Raw genomic sequence first — 18574 nt, forward strand, 5'->3', positions numbered from 1 at the left:
CTAGTTGAAACGCTAATAATGGGATTATCTAAAACCATATCTCAGAAGACTGCATACATTGCGTTGAATAATATACTGGTTACAGAAGTAATATACCAACCAGCATGTAAAACTTTGGGATGAATCTTTTACAAAGGAGTGATACTTTGCAGTATGGAAATTAAATTATAAAACTGTCCAATCTCTTCATACCTGGAAATGAAGCCATATTTATAGCTTCACTTCCATCCCTGTAGATTCTCACCAACTAATATAGTTTATATGGCGGAATGTGTGATAGAGGCGTCAAACTGCATCGACGCCGCTGATCTCGATTCTGTAGGAATTCTGCATTCTTGGCGTATAGGGCTTGTATGCATGAAGCGACGTATGCATAAAATCAATTAGGGTTGAACGTTGAAAGGATCCAGGTGGATATTAATTATGAAGAATTAACTGCTAGCGTGCCGAGGCACAACTGGGAGGGGCTCGGTATACCGTCTCTCCGACATCCTCTCCTAGGCTAGTTTCATGCATGATTATATATCATTTATTATTCTGAAATCTATTTAATGCCGACTTGTATCAGTCCTGAGTTACATACATATTCAGAGACTTTGCGAGGTAGCCCGTGAGTCACACAGAATCTGGTACTTTGAAGCTTGGACTCTAAAAAAGGTGTCCACAAATCTTCAAGTTCTCCACGCAACATAAATCCCCCTTTCCTTGCAGACCGAGCTTGAAAACATAACCATAACTGCCTGAATCAACTCGTCATGCCCGTCGACAAGATCCAAGCATCGGGCGACTCCCGCATCGAGTACAAGACCGCTACACTCAACGGCCACAACTACTGTGAGCATACCACACTTCAAAGCAGAGTTTATACTTTGCAGTCATTTATATGGAATAGATCCAAACTGACGATTTGCAGCTTACATTCTCAGCCAGCCTAAATCAGGACAATACAAGGCCACCGTCTTCCTGGTAAGCGGCTAGCTCAATAGAAAAAGCCACACACATTGACATATATTCTCCATAGATCCATGGCTTCCCCGATATCTCCATGGGATGGCGGTATCAGATTCCCATGCTCGTAGACCTGGGCCTGCGGGTGGTAGCCCCTGACTGTCTCGGATATGGACGAACAGTGAGTATCTCCACCTCCACCCTATTATGGGAATTATCATTTAACAACAATCCAACAAGGACGCCCCGGACGATTTCACCCCATATGCCCACAAAAGTTGCGCAGCGGACATCAAGGCCCTAGCAACCCATCTAGGCGAAACCCAAATCATCCTAGGTGGACATGACTGGCAAGCACACCCCGAAAAAACCTACTTTCCCAGAAGAGCACAGCTAATATAAAAAACAGGGGCGCAGCACTCGCCTACCGCATTGCCCTCTGGCATCCGGAGCTAGTAAGCCACCTATTCACGGTCTGCGTGCCTTTCCCGCAACCCATGGCCAAGTATATTTCCACTGAAGACCTTGTCCGTACCTTGACACCGCACTTCGGATACCAGCTCCAGTTGAAGAGCGGGGAAGTGGAGAAGGCTATTCAGTCTAAGGATGAGATTCGTCAGTTTTTGCTTGCGCCTTATGGGGGTCGCACGGAGGCGGGCGAGTCTGGGTTTGATGTCACTAAGGGTATCTTGCTTGATAAAATTGGCCAGTTGAAGCCTTCGCCGTTGTTGAGCGAGGAGGTAAGTTAGGTTTATTTGATTTTGGTATTGAGGTTTTTATGCTGACTTTCTCCAGGAGTTGGAGTTCTATACGAATGAGTTTGCTCGCAGTGGCGTTCATGGGCCACGTATGGTTCCTTCCGAATTCGTTGGTTAGGATTTTGCTGATTATTTTCATAGTTAACTGGTACCGTACTCGTGAGGTTAACTATCAAGATGAGCTTGCTATTCTCGACCGCCAGATCCAGGTTCCTACGCTGTTTATCCAGGCGCTGAGGGATGAGGCTCTGCCGCCTCATTTGGGCAAGGCTATGCCGCAGCAGTTCCCGCAACTGACCCTGAAGCAGGTCGATACCTCGCACTGGGCTCTGTGGGAGAAGCCTGAGGAGGTCAATGAGATTATTGGAACTTGGTTGAAGGACCATTCTGTTGCTGATGGAAGGTCTGACAAGCTCTGACTGTAGCCACAGTAGGTATCGTGGCATATTGAAAAAGAATGATTGATTGATTGATTATTGCCAAAGTACGTATCTCATATCGTCAAAGTATTAAGAATATGCGCTGCATCACAAGTCGCAAGCAGTTGCTTGAGCCAGCATAATTGCACATGGCTGGGACTCGCCCGCAACCCATGAAGCTATTTAGTACTGGAACACCTTAGTCTCAATTTTGCAGCCGACCTTCTCCAAGCGGTCCACGTAGTCCTGGCCCAGCGTAGCGGGAGTAACAATGCCACCACGCGAGACCTTCTTGATCTTCTCCTCCTCGTTAAGAACAACCATCGCAGCCTCAGCCAGCAACAGTCCAGTGAATGGGTACATACCGCCGTGGTAAGTAATCTTACCGAAAACGCGCTGTGGTGAAGCACTGTCCGCAGTAGCGATGGCATGGTACTCGAGCCGGTCATTTGCCGAGTCCTCTCTGCGCGGGCCAGTGCCAGGAGCAAAGACGAACTTTTGCACCAGCCAGCGCACCGGCGGCAGCGCAAGCAGCGAGACTACAACCAAGAAGCCGACGTGGACAGCGACACCAATTAAGGCATTACGGACTGACAGGAACTGACGGAAGAAGAAATTCTGCCCGTACAGCTCTGGCATCAGGCTGCTGCTGCGGTGCACGATGCTCATGTCGCAGACACCGGACGGGGAGGTCGTCACAGTACCCAGGTCGGGAATTGAGCGGACGCCGAAGAGCTTTTCTAGGATTGATTCGCCGGGGATGTTCTTTGGTGGCGGGGATGCTGCCAAGGAGAAAGGGGTCATTGTCTTGGACAGCTCAGACATTGAGAACCCGTCGAAGATGGTTAGAATAGTACTCAAGGTGCCGCCGCTAGGACCGGAGGATCTGTTGTGAATGGATTAGAGATGCGCTTCTCTGTGGAGATAAAATTACATACTTCATTTCCTTGATGGTGCTGTTGATTTGGCGGGTTGAAGATGAGAGGTCCTCTCGGACTCGCTTAACCAGAGACCATGCCAGCAGATCAGCAGGGGCACTTTCAACACCAGTACAAGGGATTATCTGTCTGCAATTAGCATGAATATATCTGAAAGAAACTGATTGCAGAACGAACGATAGCGCCATTAGCCTTGGCAGTCTCGTGGTACTTGTCGATGATCACCTTGATCCAGGGTGTTTCTCCAGTACTGTAAGGATCAGCAAGTGTTCAAATGACTTAGACAAATACAAAGCGAAGACTTACACATCCACGTAGTGAGTTCCATTGACAGCACATGCCTCGACAACTGGGGTCGAGTACAAATGGTATGGACCCACACAATTGATAACCAGCCGTGTTTTCTGGGCAAGTTCATTGAGCTCGGTGGAGTTCAGTTGAACGACCAGGACATCTAGGATCACACCAGAATGAGCATTGAGATACCAGGAGCCGTATAAAAACTGTATCGCAAGGTTATGTACCTGGGTCCAGACGATCTGAGTTAAGAGCCTTCAGTTCCTGAGCAATAGGCTCCATTTTCTGCGCGGATCGACCGGCGATAGCCCATTTCAGATCGGTAGGAAGGTTCTGCACAATGTGCTCTGCGCAGAATCGGCCAGTATAGCCAGTTGGACCCAGCAAAACCAGGTCATACTGTCGGTTGGAAGTCATGGCGATTGGGTTGATGGGTTTGGAGTCTATGATGTAGTTTTGTAGAACAAGGGAGCTTTCGGCAAATCACAATCACCTCGGCACGCTTCAAGATGCCGTGTGGGTTGGAAAGGGGAGCAAGCGGGATAGCCACGAAAGAGTTCTTGAAGCTTTACGTAGGACTAGACGCAAATGTTACACAATTGAGATTTTACCTCGACCTGGGAACTGCAAATGTTTATATTTCATGGCCGATAAAAATCACGTGACCGGATAGATTGATTAGCCCGAGAAAAGGAGACTGGGGGCGACTGGTCTCGAACATAATCAGGGCCGAATTAAAATAGACATCCCATATAAAATATACAATATTGCACGAAGTCATTCATTTTGGATTATATAGAGAGGAAATTGGACATGTAATCAGACACCTGAAATAGAAGGCATCAAATACCAAGAATTCTCACAAAAAAATCCAAAAGTGCAACATCAAATCAAACAAATTCTTGGAAATTTAACCAAAATCATCTCCACCAACACCGTCATCGTCTCAATCTGTGGACCTTGTGGACCTTCGAAACACCAAGTAAGCATTGGAAACCTGAGGCCATCAGCAATCCTGACATAAGCCCACTAACTCAAAATGGTCAGGTGATCGCACGAAGCCAAGAGCCCTAAGCGAGAATCCACAGCACAACCCGCCCTCATTCAAAGCGTCTTTTTTGGTCTCCTGTTGAATACCCATCTTCATCCTCTACTCCAGCCAAGATGACGAAGCGCACCAAGAGTATGTGCCTCTTTCTCAAATTCAACACACTGCAAACCGAATTGCTCAATGCTAACTATTTTCCACAGAGGTCGGCATCACCGGTAAATATGGTACCAGGTATGACATTCGCCCAATTCGCGCCTACACGACTGTGATTTCCTCGAGACACACGGACCCATAGCCGAATACTCTTCCACGACGACAACGGATTCTAACAATTTCCCAACAGATACGGTGCCTCCCTGCGTAAGCAGGTGAAGAAGATGGAAGTCACCCAGCACGCCCGCTACGTCTGCACTTTCTGCGGAAAGAACACCGTCAAGCGCAAGGCTGTCGGTATCTGGGAGTGCAAGGGCTGCGACAAGACTGTTGCCGGTGGTGCTTACACCGTCTCGTAAGTCGCCCACTATCGCAAGGAACGACACTGGTGATCCGACCCGGGGATCGACCTGGGTTGGGCGCACACAGTTGCGATCCACAGCGCACAACCAGGAAAGATTTACTGACAGTTCCATTTCCAATAGCACCCCCGCTGCCGCTGCCACCCGCTCCACCATCCGTCGTCTGCGTGAGATCGCTGAGGTCTAAATGGGAGGATTGTGTGGTTTCATTTCTCTTTTACGGTTACGTCTGAATACCAAAAATGAATGAAAAAATTCGGGATTACGAATTCTTGTTGCAATCCGCTTCGCGCCCGAGTATACCGTATATCGATGTGACTGGTTTCCAAAGTTCGCCTCGGTAGCTGCCTACCTGATAGACAATTCACCCGTCAATCCAAGATTCTCAACCTGATTCCTTCGACGTTCTGCGACCGTGTGAATCATATGGATGAACTGCAGATCTGCAAGTCTGCAAATCTGTGGTCTTTTTGTGGTTTCTCAGGCGCTGGACAGTCACGTAGACTCATCAAGGCATGGGTGGATCTTGGTTTTGGAGGTCACCTGGCTTTAGCGTACTGTCTGAGTTGTCCAACTGCGCTCCGGACTATATCTTCATTCGTACTTTCTACGTGCACCCGAACATTTACACTAGGTGCCTGGCACACTCCGACCCACCTGATATCTCCCCGACTGACACGATACTGGTCGCCGGTTGATGATGGAAATCTTACACGATGACTAAGGTGGAAACTGTCCAAGGCCGCCCAGGTGTGATTCGGGTTTCAGCTAAAAATATGGGCGCCTAACGTGGTCATTTTCGATTTTGTAGATCGGCCACCTTACCCTTCACTAGGGACTCTGTGTAGTTTGTGTTGTACAGGGACCTTGTTGGATAGTTGCAAATTGTCTATGACCATGACCAGATCTGCGGATCAGATACTCTTAGTAACCATCAGTCAACAAAAAGAAAATGTATAATTCTCAATATTTTCTCAATATAGTCATCGTAATACCAATATCCAAATAGTTCAAACCAATCCAGGGCATCGTGCATCATTCGCCTCCGTCACGTTCCTGCTTTGCGTTAGTCCGGTAATCCGGCCCACCTTCAAAAGGCGCTCCCCACACCTTTCTCGCTTCTACACTTCTCGAGAGTCGCTCTTTATGGACTTCGCCTTCTCTTATAAATCTGTCGCTCATGTCCGATACCTGTATTGTTTGTTTAGGAGACCTTGGTGAAGGAGCGGGTGATCCTCTTGAGCCTGTGAGCCTTGATTTGAAGGATGGCGACTTCAATGGGCTTGACTCTCAGATCGCTCAGCTACTTCCCTGTGGTCATGTCCTACATAATAATTGTTTAAAACCATGGGTTGAACGGGCAAACAGTTGTCCAATATGTCGGCGCAGTTTCAATATGGTGGAGTTGAGTGATAGTGTTGGAGGTATGACGCTTCCCCCTTCCTTTGACTTATAACATCGTTCCCTCTTGTTTCTGAGTGCTGACTATATTTGTTTCTTATAGGAACTGTTACTTCATCCTACGCTGTCCAGGACCGAACCCAAGTCGCCGAAGTTGACCCTTCTATGATTATAGAGTATGTGGAGGATGATTTGACCGATTTCCAACCATGTACAATTTGCGGACAAGCCGACAACGAGGATGTTCTGCTCTTATGCGATGGATGTGATGGGCCTTCCCATTTATACTGCCTAGGTTTGGATGAGATCCCCTCGGGGTCATGGTACTGCCAACAATGCGAGGAACTACGTGCTCTGGGACCGGCTCCCGAGGTATCGGCGCGGCCGTCTCGAGCGATCGAGCAGCGGAGTCGACGAACTAGGGCTCAACAGAGACGACTACAGAATCGAACCCAGACGAATTCTCTACATTGGGCACGGGTCTGGCAGTCCGTCTGGGATCATCTGAATCTCGATCTTGATTTCCCCTTCGATGACGATCGATCTGCCGAACGTGCGATGCAACAACGCCGTCGCGAGGAAGCCAACCAGCGCGAATTTCAAGCCTGGCAACGCCGCTTTGAGATCGCTGAGCGACAAGGTGGTGGCAGTCGGTTTCGCGATACGGCATCTCTATTTGATCTTGATCATGCCCGACCATCGCGACCTCGGGTGCCTAGGGTTCCGACACCGGAGCCCGAATCCTTGGAGGAGATGCGGGCTTGGAACGCCTTCGAGAGGGCTCGAGAGATCGAAAACAACCCGAGCGCAGCCAGGAAGCGCAAAGAGCCGACCATGTCGCCGTCCCCGGAGCCCACAGAACCGGAGCGCAAGTTGAAGCGTCCTCGAACGAGGAGGCCGCAGGAGCTCGCAGCTCGCGCACAACAAACTCAAAATGGTGAATCATCCAGAGCTGCGAGCTCCAATGTACGACCAAGTGGTGACAATCCAACCGGACCAAGTTTCCTGTCATCATTATTGAAGGAAGTCGAAGACGCACCGAGTCATTCATATGGACCTTCCGCTTCGACATCTGTCGCTCCTGCCGACCACCCATCTCCCGGTCCCTCTTCCCCCTCAATTTCTCCTGCCTCGTCCCGTTATTCTTCCCCTCTCCTCTCAGCGGCCACACCGCCACCTTTCTCGCGAAACCGCGCCATCTCCCCTCTTCAACTATCCTCCCCTGCCCAACCCTCATCTCCCCCTTTCTCTCCCGAAGTGTCATCGGGTAGTCCATCAAATGGCGCTAAAGAAGACAAACCACAACGTCAGCCCGGCCGTCCTCGCTCTCGCATCCCCCAACGAGCACTGTGTTTCGGAGCCTCCCGCTCACCCGACTCATCCCCCACTCGAGCTGGTCCATCCCTAGCCCTCAAAGCCGATATACAGAAAATGGTGGGCACTGGATTAAAGCCCCACTATAAGAAAAAGACCATCTCGAAAGAGCAATATACAAACATCAACCGGTCCATCTCTCGCATGCTCTATGAGCGGGTCGGCGATAAGGAAACGCTTGAGCCGGATGAACGCACCAATCTCGAAACAGAGGCCAAGCATGAAGTGCAGAATACAATTGACGCACTGAAAATTAAGAGCAAAGATAAGCAGAAACAGCCCATGGTGGCGACTGACACAGACGGTGATCTATAATGACTATACCACGAACTCTCCCCGGCATTTAATGGCGTTTCTTCTCATCTCAGCGAATCATACTCTTTGGCGGAATTGGCTGGAATGTACAACTGGCGTTTGATACTTGCAGGCTGTCCTCTTCCTCTTCTTCTTCTTCTCCTTCTTCTTCTTCTCCTTCCGCAAGCATTTCTGTTAAACCCCTTTTGTTCGTAACACCCTGCGTCGATAGGAGTGTTATTGTGTTTTCCTTTTTGCGTGGGGCCAGACAGACTATTTGCGTTTTCTTTGCTCCATATTGTGTCTAAATATCATTTATCTTCTGACCGTAGGAGGAGGTACCGCCACTCCTAGGTAGCCTCGCCATCTTTGGTTTATTGGGTCTTTTTTTCTCCTAGCCGGGGCTTCCGAGTTTACATATTTTAAAAGATAATTCTTCGGATAATCTCTGACGAATAATTTATAGGAAGAAAGCGACAACTCCTGATTCCATCGAGGATCGATCTGGCTGCACATACCTAGGTATATGGATAGATTTAAGAAAAGTATATATAGTAAGTGCAAAGGTGCTGTGACATTTGGGACAAAGCTGATTTTGAACAACAGTGTAATACCACCGGAGTGCGGTCTACAGAATATCGGAATTGAAGATTCTGATCAGAGTTGACAATTAGCAAGCAACAAGCTAACGAATCTACTCTCACACTCACCGTTCTATCAGTCAAATCGTCCTGGTGCCCATTTTCGTATCCCTCCGCAGCCCCAGACTGATCTCGCTTGCGATTTTCCCAAACGCACACAAACCGATAAGCAAGTGATACTAGCAACGAATGAGGCCAACAACAATAAATCCCAGCGCATAGCGAGGTGCATGATGATCATTGAAGATGAGCAGACCTGTGAAATTGCCTAATCAAATATCAACCCCAGCAAGACTAAACACCACAAGCAGACAACACGTACCCAGACAATACCCAATATAAAGCCCCGACGAAGCAATAGACCGCTTTGCATACCCAGTAGTATTGACAGACCATCTGCAATCTCATAGAAACAGCATATCCACCCCAGCAGCAGGCAAGATATTGCACGCAAAGAGCATACAACCGGTAGCGTTCAGCGGCAGAAGCAACAAGCAACAAGCAACAAGCAACAAGCGTAGTAATCATCCAACCACAAAATCCAATCCAAGACCTCATGCCATTCCCGTCAAACTCATACACCAAATACGGACCAAGAAGCTGGTGACTACCCACCAGGAGCCCCTGCAGCATAAACAGCAGCAGTGAATTTAGTGTGGCTAAGTGTGTCAAACCCGAACTAGTTGATAATGATAGGTGTGAACGTCGACACAGGTCCGTTGGCGATCATGCTCAGGAACGCAACGATGAAAATCAGCTAGAATCGTATGTCTGTTAGTAGTTCGCTCGTCTGACAGCTTTGGTAGTGTGCATTCCGCACGCCGAAGTTGTTAGATCGCAGTCTCGCGATCGTTCTCGCTCATTGAACCCGTATGCACGTACTGGGCCTGGTGGGAAGAGTAGGTAGTACTAGGCCCTAAAGTATGGCTATCGCGCCTGCTACGAAGTACATGTATTTCCAAGAGGATATTATGGACCTTAAGCGCCTCGTCATTGTGTCGTATGTCGATAGCAGAGAGCTTTTTGTATGTCTAGATGATCGGAGCTAGAGCTAGAACGCTTGGCTCTTACGGAGAGGTTATTATTCTCTGACCTGTCGGAGCCTGCCATTTTGGTATAGCTTTAGCCTATATAGTCAGTTAGGTGTGTTGGATAAGACTAAATGGGGTTAGGTGTTGAAAAGAGACGAACTCAGAAGAGAGTCTGGAGCTTTTATATCGAGTATCTGGGATTTAGAGTGCAATATTATAATAGGCTAATGCATTTTTAAATATAGGAAAACCGAGAGCTATCTGCTTGATTCTCTGGGTTGTCTATCTTACTAGATAAAAGCGGTAGTGGGTGGTAGCAATAACAAAGCTGTCTTTGTGGACACTTTTGATGATATCCTGCTTGTAATTGAGACTTTGGAAGTTGCAGGAGACAGATTGTAGGGAGAATGTATCTGTCATTGTTTCTCATGGCTCGACTGTGAGGAATGGAGCGGATCATTTCCCGATGAGTTTGTATTTGTGGAAGGAGAATGAAGGACCTTAAGTGGGCGTTTTTGAAGGATATATCTAACAGTATGTAGTATTGGAAGGAACAGCCCTAGAGGGGTTATATCATTTTATCTATAGAATGTCTTTTGATAGTCTTTTAGATGACTTGTTAAATATCTCTTTAGATAGATCATTATATAGATATCTTTCAGTGGGATGGTGACACTGCTGGATGGCAGTACTAGCTCACAATAATGTCTTGTTTGTTTATTCATAAGGTACGTAAACATCTAGTCCTCTCTAAATATAGCAAAATCTTCTATAGATAGTAAACCTTCAGTCACTCTTTCACATCAGTCGTAAATCCGTGCTGCATAAGAAACTCGTTGAGCTCCTTATCTTCTTTCTCCAAATCCAAATCTCCACTTTCGGGTAACAAGTAGTATACCATCATGCCGAGAATAGCGACGCCACCAGCCAAGTAGAATGTAGAGCTGTTACCAGCACGGTCCTGAAGAGGGGTAAAGCACTGAGTGCCAACAGCAGCACCCGTTCTACCGAAGGCTGTCGCGACACCATATCCCATGGACCGCATGGCAGTGGGGAAAGACTCGGAAGATATAAGCCCTATGGTAGCACCGGGTCCCATATGACCAAATGCTTGCAACAGACCGTACAGGACAACGAAGGCCGCAATGTTTTGAGAAAGCTTCGAGTACGTGCCACCGATAACGAAACCAAGCACAACATATCCAGCAAAGCCCAAAATTCCAGTCCAGCGACGTCCAATCGCATTAGTGAGCCAGGCCCCCAACAGAACACCGGGAACTGGCAAGGCCGCCAAAATGACCTGCCAAATAGCTGTCGTCCGGACATTGTGATCTTTAACCAAAGAGGAGATGATCGTGCTGGACATGATACTGTTGGGGAAATTGATGAAATCATACAAAAAGAAGGCGACCGATGTAGTCAATAGCCTCCACCAATAACGTCGTGCAAGAAGGAGACAAAGGCGCCACGACTTCCGCTGCCGCTTGAAATTAGAATAGTGGAACAGAGACGAGTCCACCATGAACAGTCTCAAAACTATAATTGAGACTGGGAGAAGAGTGGCGATGGAGTAAATGGCGTGGAAGGCGATGACAAGGTTATTGTCCGTGGCAATGAGTGTGATCAAATAGATTATCATCAAGATCGGACCGGCGAGTGTGGCCATCAAAGTCGTAAAAGACACAAACATTGGTCCTCTGTATTTGCGCATGATCTACTCCGTAAAAATCATGAGAATGTAGATCCAAGTGGGGGAGCGGCTAAATACTTACCCAGTCCGATTCTTCAATGCCAGCAGCAGCACTGGGAGGGTATTCACCTCCAACACCAAATCCAGCAATTCCACGAACTACAACAAAATACCACAGCATATTGCTCGAGGGATGCACCTGGAGAGCCAGTGTCGCCATCAAGGTACCGATTGCGACCAGGGAGGACGTGACGAGCAATCCGGCGCGCCGTGAAAACATATCAGAGGTATATCCGAAAACAACGACACCAAGGATCGCTCCGACGATGACTGAGTTGCTCATGCGAGTCTTCATGTCGGAAGAAAATTCATTAGCTCCAAGCACCTGCTTGAAGATAATATTTGTGGGATTGGCGAGGGTGTTTTGAAAGCCATCACTAAAGTTGGCGATGTACTGGGCGAATTAGTAGGCGAAGCTCGGGTCTGTCAATATCAGACTCACACAACTGATGATGGTGATATTACTCTGCCATCTGCTTGGACGATATGAATGTGTCACTTCCTCAACATCCCTACTGACAACAGTGTTTGCATTTTTCGTCTCATCTTGTGGAGGGTTGCACGAAACCCCGCTTTCAGCGGCCGCCATCTTTTAATTTGTGAGAGGGTAGTTAATCAATACTTTCTCACTACTTGAATGCAAAAGGAGACATGCCAGTCTTTATGATGTTGCCGACGCATAGAAGATAAAATAGATCTTCGGTGAACGTCCGAAGCTAGCCCGATCTACTTGTGTTTTTTTTTTGTCCGCGGAGATAAGCATTGTGGATTTGTGTCAAGCCTTGATCAAGATACGCTTCGCGCCCGTGATGGAACAAGGAGATTGGACCCGCAGGGTGAGCAGCGAGTCATTCGGCTTACGTAAGGATCAGGTGATGCCCAGCCCTGGAGGAATTGATGCTTATGTAACACCCAAAAAGCGGAAGGAAAGCCACGGGTAAAATCCAGTGTATCATCCATCTCGGCTTCATACAAGCGCATACCGGCTGTATGAATGTGGGTCTCTTCCCCGCAAATCCTCCATGCTCTATCAGCCATACTTCCGGCATTATCGGCCGAAGGCCGGTGCCCAGATGGAAAGTTAACCTATAGCCGCAATATAAGAATGACCATGTATTAATTCCTAGGGCGTAACACTCCAGGTGAATATTGCATCCATTTTGACAACTTCGAATACCACAAGTCACAACTCATCCTTGAATCATGGGCAGCATCGAACAACCAAACTTCTGCCAGAAGAACAAAGACCTCGACTACGATGTTCTTATCATTGGCGCCGGACTTTCCGGCATTTACTCCCTATATCGAATGCGACAATTAGGCCTGCGGACGAAAGTTTTGGAGGCCGGTGGAGGTGTAGGCGGAACGTGGTACTGGAATCGATACCCAGGCGCACGATTCGACTCTGAAAGCTATTCATACAATTTCTCATTCTCCCAAGAAGTCCTCGATGAGTGGAACTGGTCAGAACATTTTGCCTCGCAGCCCGAGACACTACGGTACTGCGAGTTTGTGTGCGACAAATTTGATCTCCGTCGAGACATGCAATTCGACACCCGTGTCGCTGCAGCACATTTCCAAGATGACACCAAGTCATGGCTTGTAACAGATGAAAAGGGAAAACAATACATCTCACGATTTGTGGTCACTTGTATTGGCATTTTGAACAACTACACCCTGCCCAATATCCCTGGAGTCCTGGACTACAAAGGCAAAGCCTTCCACACTGCCCGCTGGCCCGCAGAGCAAGTCGACTTTACGAACAAACGTGTCGCAGTCATCGGTACTGGCGCAACTGCCATCCAAGTAATCCAAGAAGTCTCGAAGACAGTAGGCCATCTGACCGTCTTCCAACGGACCCCGAACTGGAGCCTGCCTCTCCGGAACGCACCCCTCACCCCAGAAGAAATGAATGAAATCCGGTCCCGCTACCCGGAGATATTCCGCAAATGCGCAGAGTCCTGGCACTGCTTCATGCACGTACCAGACAAGCGAAGCACATTCGACCTAAACCCAGAAGACCGCGAGGCATTCTGGGAGGAACTCTACGCACAACGCGGCTTTGCAAAGTGGATGAGCAACTTCGGCGACATCAACACGAGCAAGGAGGCGAATGCACTGTTTAGCGAGTTTATCGCGAACAAGATCCGCGAGCGCGTGCATGACCCCGTCACGGCGGAGATTCTTATTCCGAAATGTCATGGTTTCGGGACTAAACGTGTGCCCATGGAAACGCGCTATTTTGAGGCGTATAACCAGCCCAATGTACGCTTGGTGGATGTCAAATCCAACCCTATAGAATGTGTCACCGAGTCTGGGATTAAGACGAAGGATGAATCCTTTGAGTTTGATATGATTGTTTATGCGACCGGGTTCGACGCAGTGACTGGGTCTTTCACGGCCATTGATTTCCGGGGTGTGGATGGTGTTAAGTTGAAGGATAGGTGGAGTGAGGGTCCACGTACGTTCTTGGGTCTGTTTGTTGAAAGCTTTCCCAACATGATGATGGTTATGGGACCGCATCAGATGTTTGGAAATATCCCCCGCAGCGTGGAGTATGCTGCGAGCTGGGTGGCACGGTTCATTGAGTTCTGTCGGGATCGGGGGATTACATTTGCTGGAGCTACCCAGCAGAGTGTCTTGGATTGGACGGAGCATGTTCATACGTGCGCGGTGGGATTACTTGCTAATGATGTCGATTCTTGGATGACTGGTGTCAACAAGAATCTGGCACACAAGCAGAAGAGAATCATTGCGCGATATCAGGGCCCAGCGCCTGGATATCGAAAGCGTGCCGAGGAGGTGGTCACGAGAGAATATCGGGATTTGGTACTTGAATGAGTTTTTATAAGCATTGTTAGGAAATACTTCTAAATCTACAGAATATGATTGATGGATAAACATTACCAGGCCATTGCAGCTAGTCTGGGAAATCTATAAAAACACTTATCTGGTCATAACCCGTTTGGAGACGACTGAGGCCTTCCTTACTTGTCCTTTCTTAGAAAGCAGTTAATAATGGCAGAACTACAATTGTTATCTCTCAGATTGTGATAATAGGTCACTATATATAAGACTGCGACATCGCCCATGGACGGGCGGGTGGGTAGTGCCCACGGGCCTTATGTAAGCGGGCGATAGGCACTATCAATACGCCCATAGACAGGCCCTACCCTTAGGGCCTATTATCTATGGATACCGTGGGCGCCCGTAGGCCTTTTTAGTAAGCAAAATTAGCGTAACACGTGATTTTTATTAACAGATTTCAAAATATTTCAACTAAATTTATATTTTTTATATATTTACAATCATAATTCCGGATTTTTAATAAGATATATATAAATATATATACTATAATTTACTATATATCTAATTTTTATATATATTTAAGACAACTTTATATAATAGTAGGTATCGTGGGTATGCCCGCTGTGGGCATACCCGTAGGCCTTAGGCGTTATAGACGGGCACTCGAAAATCTAAATAGCCCAAGGCCCACTGTGGACGGGCGATGGGTACCTCTTAGGTGCCTATGGACGGGCGATGTCGCAGTCTAGAACTAGGTTTAAGAATATAATATAAGTTTGTATAATAATATATTACTAAAAATTAATATTACTAAAAATTAATATTAAGAACTTTAGATATATAATTAGGATACTTAAAAATATAAGGTAAATCTATATAAATTATATATATTATAAGATTTACCTATTTGTCTTATTTGACAACCCTTAGGGTTACCCGCGGGTAACCCTCCGAGGGTCTAACCTCTAGGTAGACTACCCTTAGGGTCGGAAGGTTAGACCCTTAAACCGCCCTAGTGGCGGGGCGGTTCGAGGGTTGTGAGGGTCACCCGCAGGTCACTGCTAGGTCTAATCATACTTCGATATCGACAGATGTTCTACTCCGCGGCTGGTTCTTACAGTTGGAAATCTCTATCTCATACAAGTGAATCTATCCTCCGGCGTGCAGCTTATCAGATTATCATCAGATTATCATAGTATACCAGAATCAAGCAAAGGAATGAGATTAGCTATATAAGAATATTCTCCAAAGAGCGACATCCCCCCCCCCCCCCAAAAAAAAAAANGTACACAAGAAAAGCAAATATTCTGTCTTCAGCATGAGGCAGATTCTGTGGTGCTGGACCTTTTACTTTTCCGGGGAGAAAGCGATTTGCGGACTCGGCGACCAACCGACCTCAACCATTCACGCCCTCTACGTCCAACCTCTGGGCTGTCCAAAACGCGCTGCCGGTGGAAGGCCTCGGCATTTTGCAAGAACTCTTGGATGGCATTGGAGATACCACTGATCTCATGGTGGGGCTTATTGGCCTCCAGCAACGCTGCCACCAAATACTTGAAAGGGCGCATGAAAAGCGGGCCTTGATCGGGTAGGGTGGGGAATTGGAAACAGTGGTTTAATGGCAAGGCTACTGCCCGCCATCGTTGGTTGAACTCGGAGTCTGACATCGAGGTCTTCGCCCGTAATTCAAACATCCAGGAGTACCAATCCCACATGATGCACATCTCGTTTCTGGGCATCGGAAGCTCAAACATCTCAACAACAAAATCGGCGAGGAGTGCCATCTCCCACCTGAAACGAATCGTGGAGTAGATCTCAGCCTCGGACTCGGGGAATATGCCCAACTGGTAGAATCCGAAAAGAGTACCTCCCCAAGCCACCTCTCGGCCATGAGTCCAATCCCATGGACAAGTGGCATGGAACATCATCGCCATCTCCTTGATTCTGTGTTGCGCAATTAGAGCGGTCATGTTCTCGATGATCTCGCCGTCCGTAGCCGTGCGGACTCCGCCGGTTTTGTTTGGGTCGCTGACCGTGAATGTGGCATTTCCGGGAGCTTGGTTTCGAAGTAGGCGTATATCTTCCGGCCCAGTGTACGGATAGGACTTCATTTGTTTCCACCGACGCTCAAAGTGGGCTAGCGGGATGCCAGTTCGGCCTGTCCATGAGTATTCCCATCTATCATCCTGGGCACTAAATGTGAAATACTGCATGTCGCCTAGCCGGGTCACGCTATCTTGGCATGTATCCAGGATAGATTGGCAGAATGAGTTATAGCTTAGGGTTTGCTGATCATTCGGCTCCTCGGGTTGTAAACTCATTGGGTCACTAGCATTGCTAGATTCTCGAGAATCTAACAGAGGACTCGTAGCACTCGAAAGGGTCTGGAACAGGGTGCTCGCAAAAATTGACCCACAAGTCCGACCGACACTTAGTGAAGCACCCCACGCATTAGAAAGTGCGTTTTGAAGCTCTTCTTGCGGATCAATCTGGCGCTCACTAGCTGCTGCCATGCTAGTAATGTTTAATTCCGGAGTCGTAGCCCATCCTCCCGAGTAACAAGCGGTAGTAACCAGGGTGATACGGGCACCAGGTTCAAGGACGGCTTTTAGGGCGAGGATACTCAGTCCCTTTAATTGATCGCCATCGTTCAAACAGAGGTGGTAATTGGAGAGTCCGTGACAAAAGACAAGGAGGAGGAGTGGGGCGCCGGTTCGTTTAGCCAACTCGGAGGCTAGCCTTGCCTCCAGAAGAAAACGGTCAATCATTTCATTCGACCGAACGACAGTCACAGGGGTCAGTTGATCTTGATCCAGCATATCACGATCAAGGCAAGTTTTGCGCTCCTCGTAAGGATTGCCATGTAGATATGGCCCATATTTCTGGATAAGCTTTTTTGGATCAGCGGCTGTCAGCCACGTCTGCTTCTGACCTTGACCTTTGAGGAGATAGTTGAAGGCGTAGAAGTCGGAGATAAACCACCCGTCTCGCGATGGGTGGGCACTTTTGATGGAAGGGTGCGTTGCGGCAAGGATGATAGTGTCCTCGTAAACACAAGGCACCGTTGAAGAGGTGTATGTTACAGGCAGGTCACTTGGGGATTGCATATGTCCTCCTTTGACGAGGGGCTGTTGCTGTGTTGAGTCTGCCATTGTAAAGTGATGTCGAAAGGTACGCCTATGGTGAAGTTAGGATCTTATCACTGAGGGATTCAAACACCCAAATTCTAACATAGCACTAGCCACATCGGGGTTTTACTTACTTTTCGACTTCTACCACCCAAGTAAGAACGGGCGGCAACCAGGGAAGAGAGCCGAACTCCAAAGGAGAACGGGCGACAGACAGGGAAGAGAGCCGAACCCCAAAGGAGAACGGGTGACAACCAGGGATTGAGATCGTCAAGGAGAAGAAAGACTCGGCCAAAGAAAGATGAAGAGGCAAGGTCACAAAGTCAAACAGTGAGTTTGAAGATCCAGTTGGGTCTATCGTTGCGGGTGAGGATGTTGAGGGAAGGGAATGCAGCTATGAGGTCAATCACCATCGACACCCTAGGTCAGCTACTTCTGTTCCAAGGTTGGAAGTAAAGATACGTCACAATACGCCGTACTTAGCTTAACTAAGAAGGGAAACTGCATTCTTTCCCTTTTCCTCAATGGCAATTGGCACACCCAATATGTCACTAACATTGCAACACGAGACCCCAAAAGCAAAGACAAGAACTATACCTTGTTTGCTTTAGGTATGAACCGCGGGTTCGGTGTTTCATCTGGGTCGAAGTAGATAAAATAGGGTTTCTCTCTACAAAAAATAACGAGGACAGAAACTGACACACAATGCTTCAATTCATGTTAAAACTTAGAAAGCCCTATTGGGGAGACTATCTCTCTTCTGCCTACTGCTCCCCGCAGTACAAATCCTACTCCTCTTCCTACTCCTCTTCCTCCTCCTCTGCCGCGATCGCTGCCAAAGCCGCTTGGGCCTCCGCGCGCCGTCGATCCCGATCCCTCTTCCTAGCCTGCTGCTCAGCATCGGACATAGATACGTCCTTAAGCTTTGAAGTGACCTCAGCCAGGTCATCATTCGCAGTTGGCCTCACGCTCTTGCGCGGGGAGGGCGTTTCGCGGGCTACCGGGGCTTTCTTCTGGGGATGAAGTTGTGCGGGGGCCCCGGGCGGCTGTGGGGGGCTGTGAAGCGAGACGGGAAGTAGGGCCACTTTGTGGGCGCTGCGGAGGCTGTCTGGAGGTAGGACCACCTTGAGGGGGCCGTGAGGGATGTGTCGGGGCAGGACCGGCTTGGCCGCGCCGGGGAGGCTGCCTGGGGGCGGGCTGGGCGAGTCGCGGCGCTGGGTT

General features: G+C 48.3%; 7 protein-coding genes across 7 annotated transcripts; 4 read left to right on the forward strand and 3 right to left on the reverse strand.

The window, feature by feature from the left end:
- Window positions 1-755: 755 nt before the first annotated feature.
- PEX2_042190 (alpha/beta fold hydrolase) lies at window positions 756-2125 on the forward strand (the record flags this gene model as incomplete). Its single annotated transcript, XM_016741494.1, has 7 exons — window positions 756-834; window positions 914-966; window positions 1022-1129; window positions 1189-1285; window positions 1366-1688; window positions 1744-1795; window positions 1848-2125. The coding sequence occupies 7 exons, from the start codon at window positions 756-758 to the stop codon at window positions 2123-2125; spliced, it is 990 nt and encodes a 329-aa protein (XP_016603686.1).
- A 183-nt stretch (window positions 2126-2308) lies between these two features.
- Window positions 2309-3777, reverse strand: PEX2_042200 (saccharopine dehydrogenase family protein; the record flags this gene model as incomplete). The annotated part of the gene is made up of 5 exons (XM_016741495.1): window positions 2309-3011; window positions 3064-3188; window positions 3241-3313; window positions 3370-3517; window positions 3588-3777. 5 exons carry the CDS (start codon window positions 3775-3777, stop codon window positions 2309-2311), a joined length of 1239 nt encoding a protein of 412 aa, XP_016603687.1.
- Window positions 3778-4524: 747 nt separating this feature from the next.
- PEX2_042210 (60S ribosomal protein eL43) lies at window positions 4525-5113 on the forward strand (the record flags this gene model as incomplete). The annotated part of the gene is made up of 4 exons (XM_016741496.1): window positions 4525-4543; window positions 4612-4642; window positions 4755-4919; window positions 5050-5113. 4 exons carry the CDS (start codon window positions 4525-4527, stop codon window positions 5111-5113), a joined length of 279 nt encoding a protein of 92 aa, XP_016603688.1.
- A 1209-nt stretch (window positions 5114-6322) lies between these two features.
- Window positions 6323-8016, forward strand: PEX2_042220 (putative PHD and RING finger domain protein; the record flags this gene model as incomplete). Its single annotated transcript, XM_016741497.1, has 2 exons — window positions 6323-6350; window positions 6431-8016. 2 exons carry the CDS (start codon window positions 6323-6325, stop codon window positions 8014-8016), a joined length of 1614 nt encoding a protein of 537 aa, XP_016603689.1.
- Window positions 8017-10457: 2441 nt separating this feature from the next.
- PEX2_042230 (Major facilitator superfamily domain, general substrate transporter) lies at window positions 10458-12006 on the reverse strand (the record flags this gene model as incomplete). Its single annotated transcript, XM_016741498.1, has 3 exons — window positions 10458-11381; window positions 11440-11811; window positions 11860-12006. 3 exons carry the CDS (start codon window positions 12004-12006, stop codon window positions 10458-10460), a joined length of 1443 nt encoding a protein of 480 aa, XP_016603690.1.
- A 614-nt stretch (window positions 12007-12620) lies between these two features.
- PEX2_042240 (flavin-containing monooxygenase) lies at window positions 12621-14258 on the forward strand (the record flags this gene model as incomplete). The annotated part of the gene is made up of 1 exon (XM_016741499.1): window positions 12621-14258. The coding sequence occupies one exon, from the start codon at window positions 12621-12623 to the stop codon at window positions 14256-14258; it is 1638 nt and encodes a 545-aa protein (XP_016603691.1).
- A 1280-nt stretch (window positions 14259-15538) lies between these two features.
- On the reverse strand, window positions 15539-17377 carry PEX2_042250 (uncharacterized protein; the record flags this gene model as incomplete). The annotated part of the gene is made up of 1 exon (XM_016741500.1): window positions 15539-17377. The coding sequence occupies one exon, from the start codon at window positions 17375-17377 to the stop codon at window positions 15539-15541; it is 1839 nt and encodes a 612-aa protein (XP_016603692.1).
- Between the last annotated feature and the right edge of the window lie 1197 nt (window positions 17378-18574).

Source organism: Penicillium expansum (assembly GCF_000769745.1).
Source record: "Penicillium expansum strain MD-8 chromosome Unknown contig142, whole genome shotgun sequence".
NCBI lineage: Eukaryota > Fungi > Ascomycota > Eurotiomycetes > Eurotiales > Aspergillaceae > Penicillium > Penicillium expansum.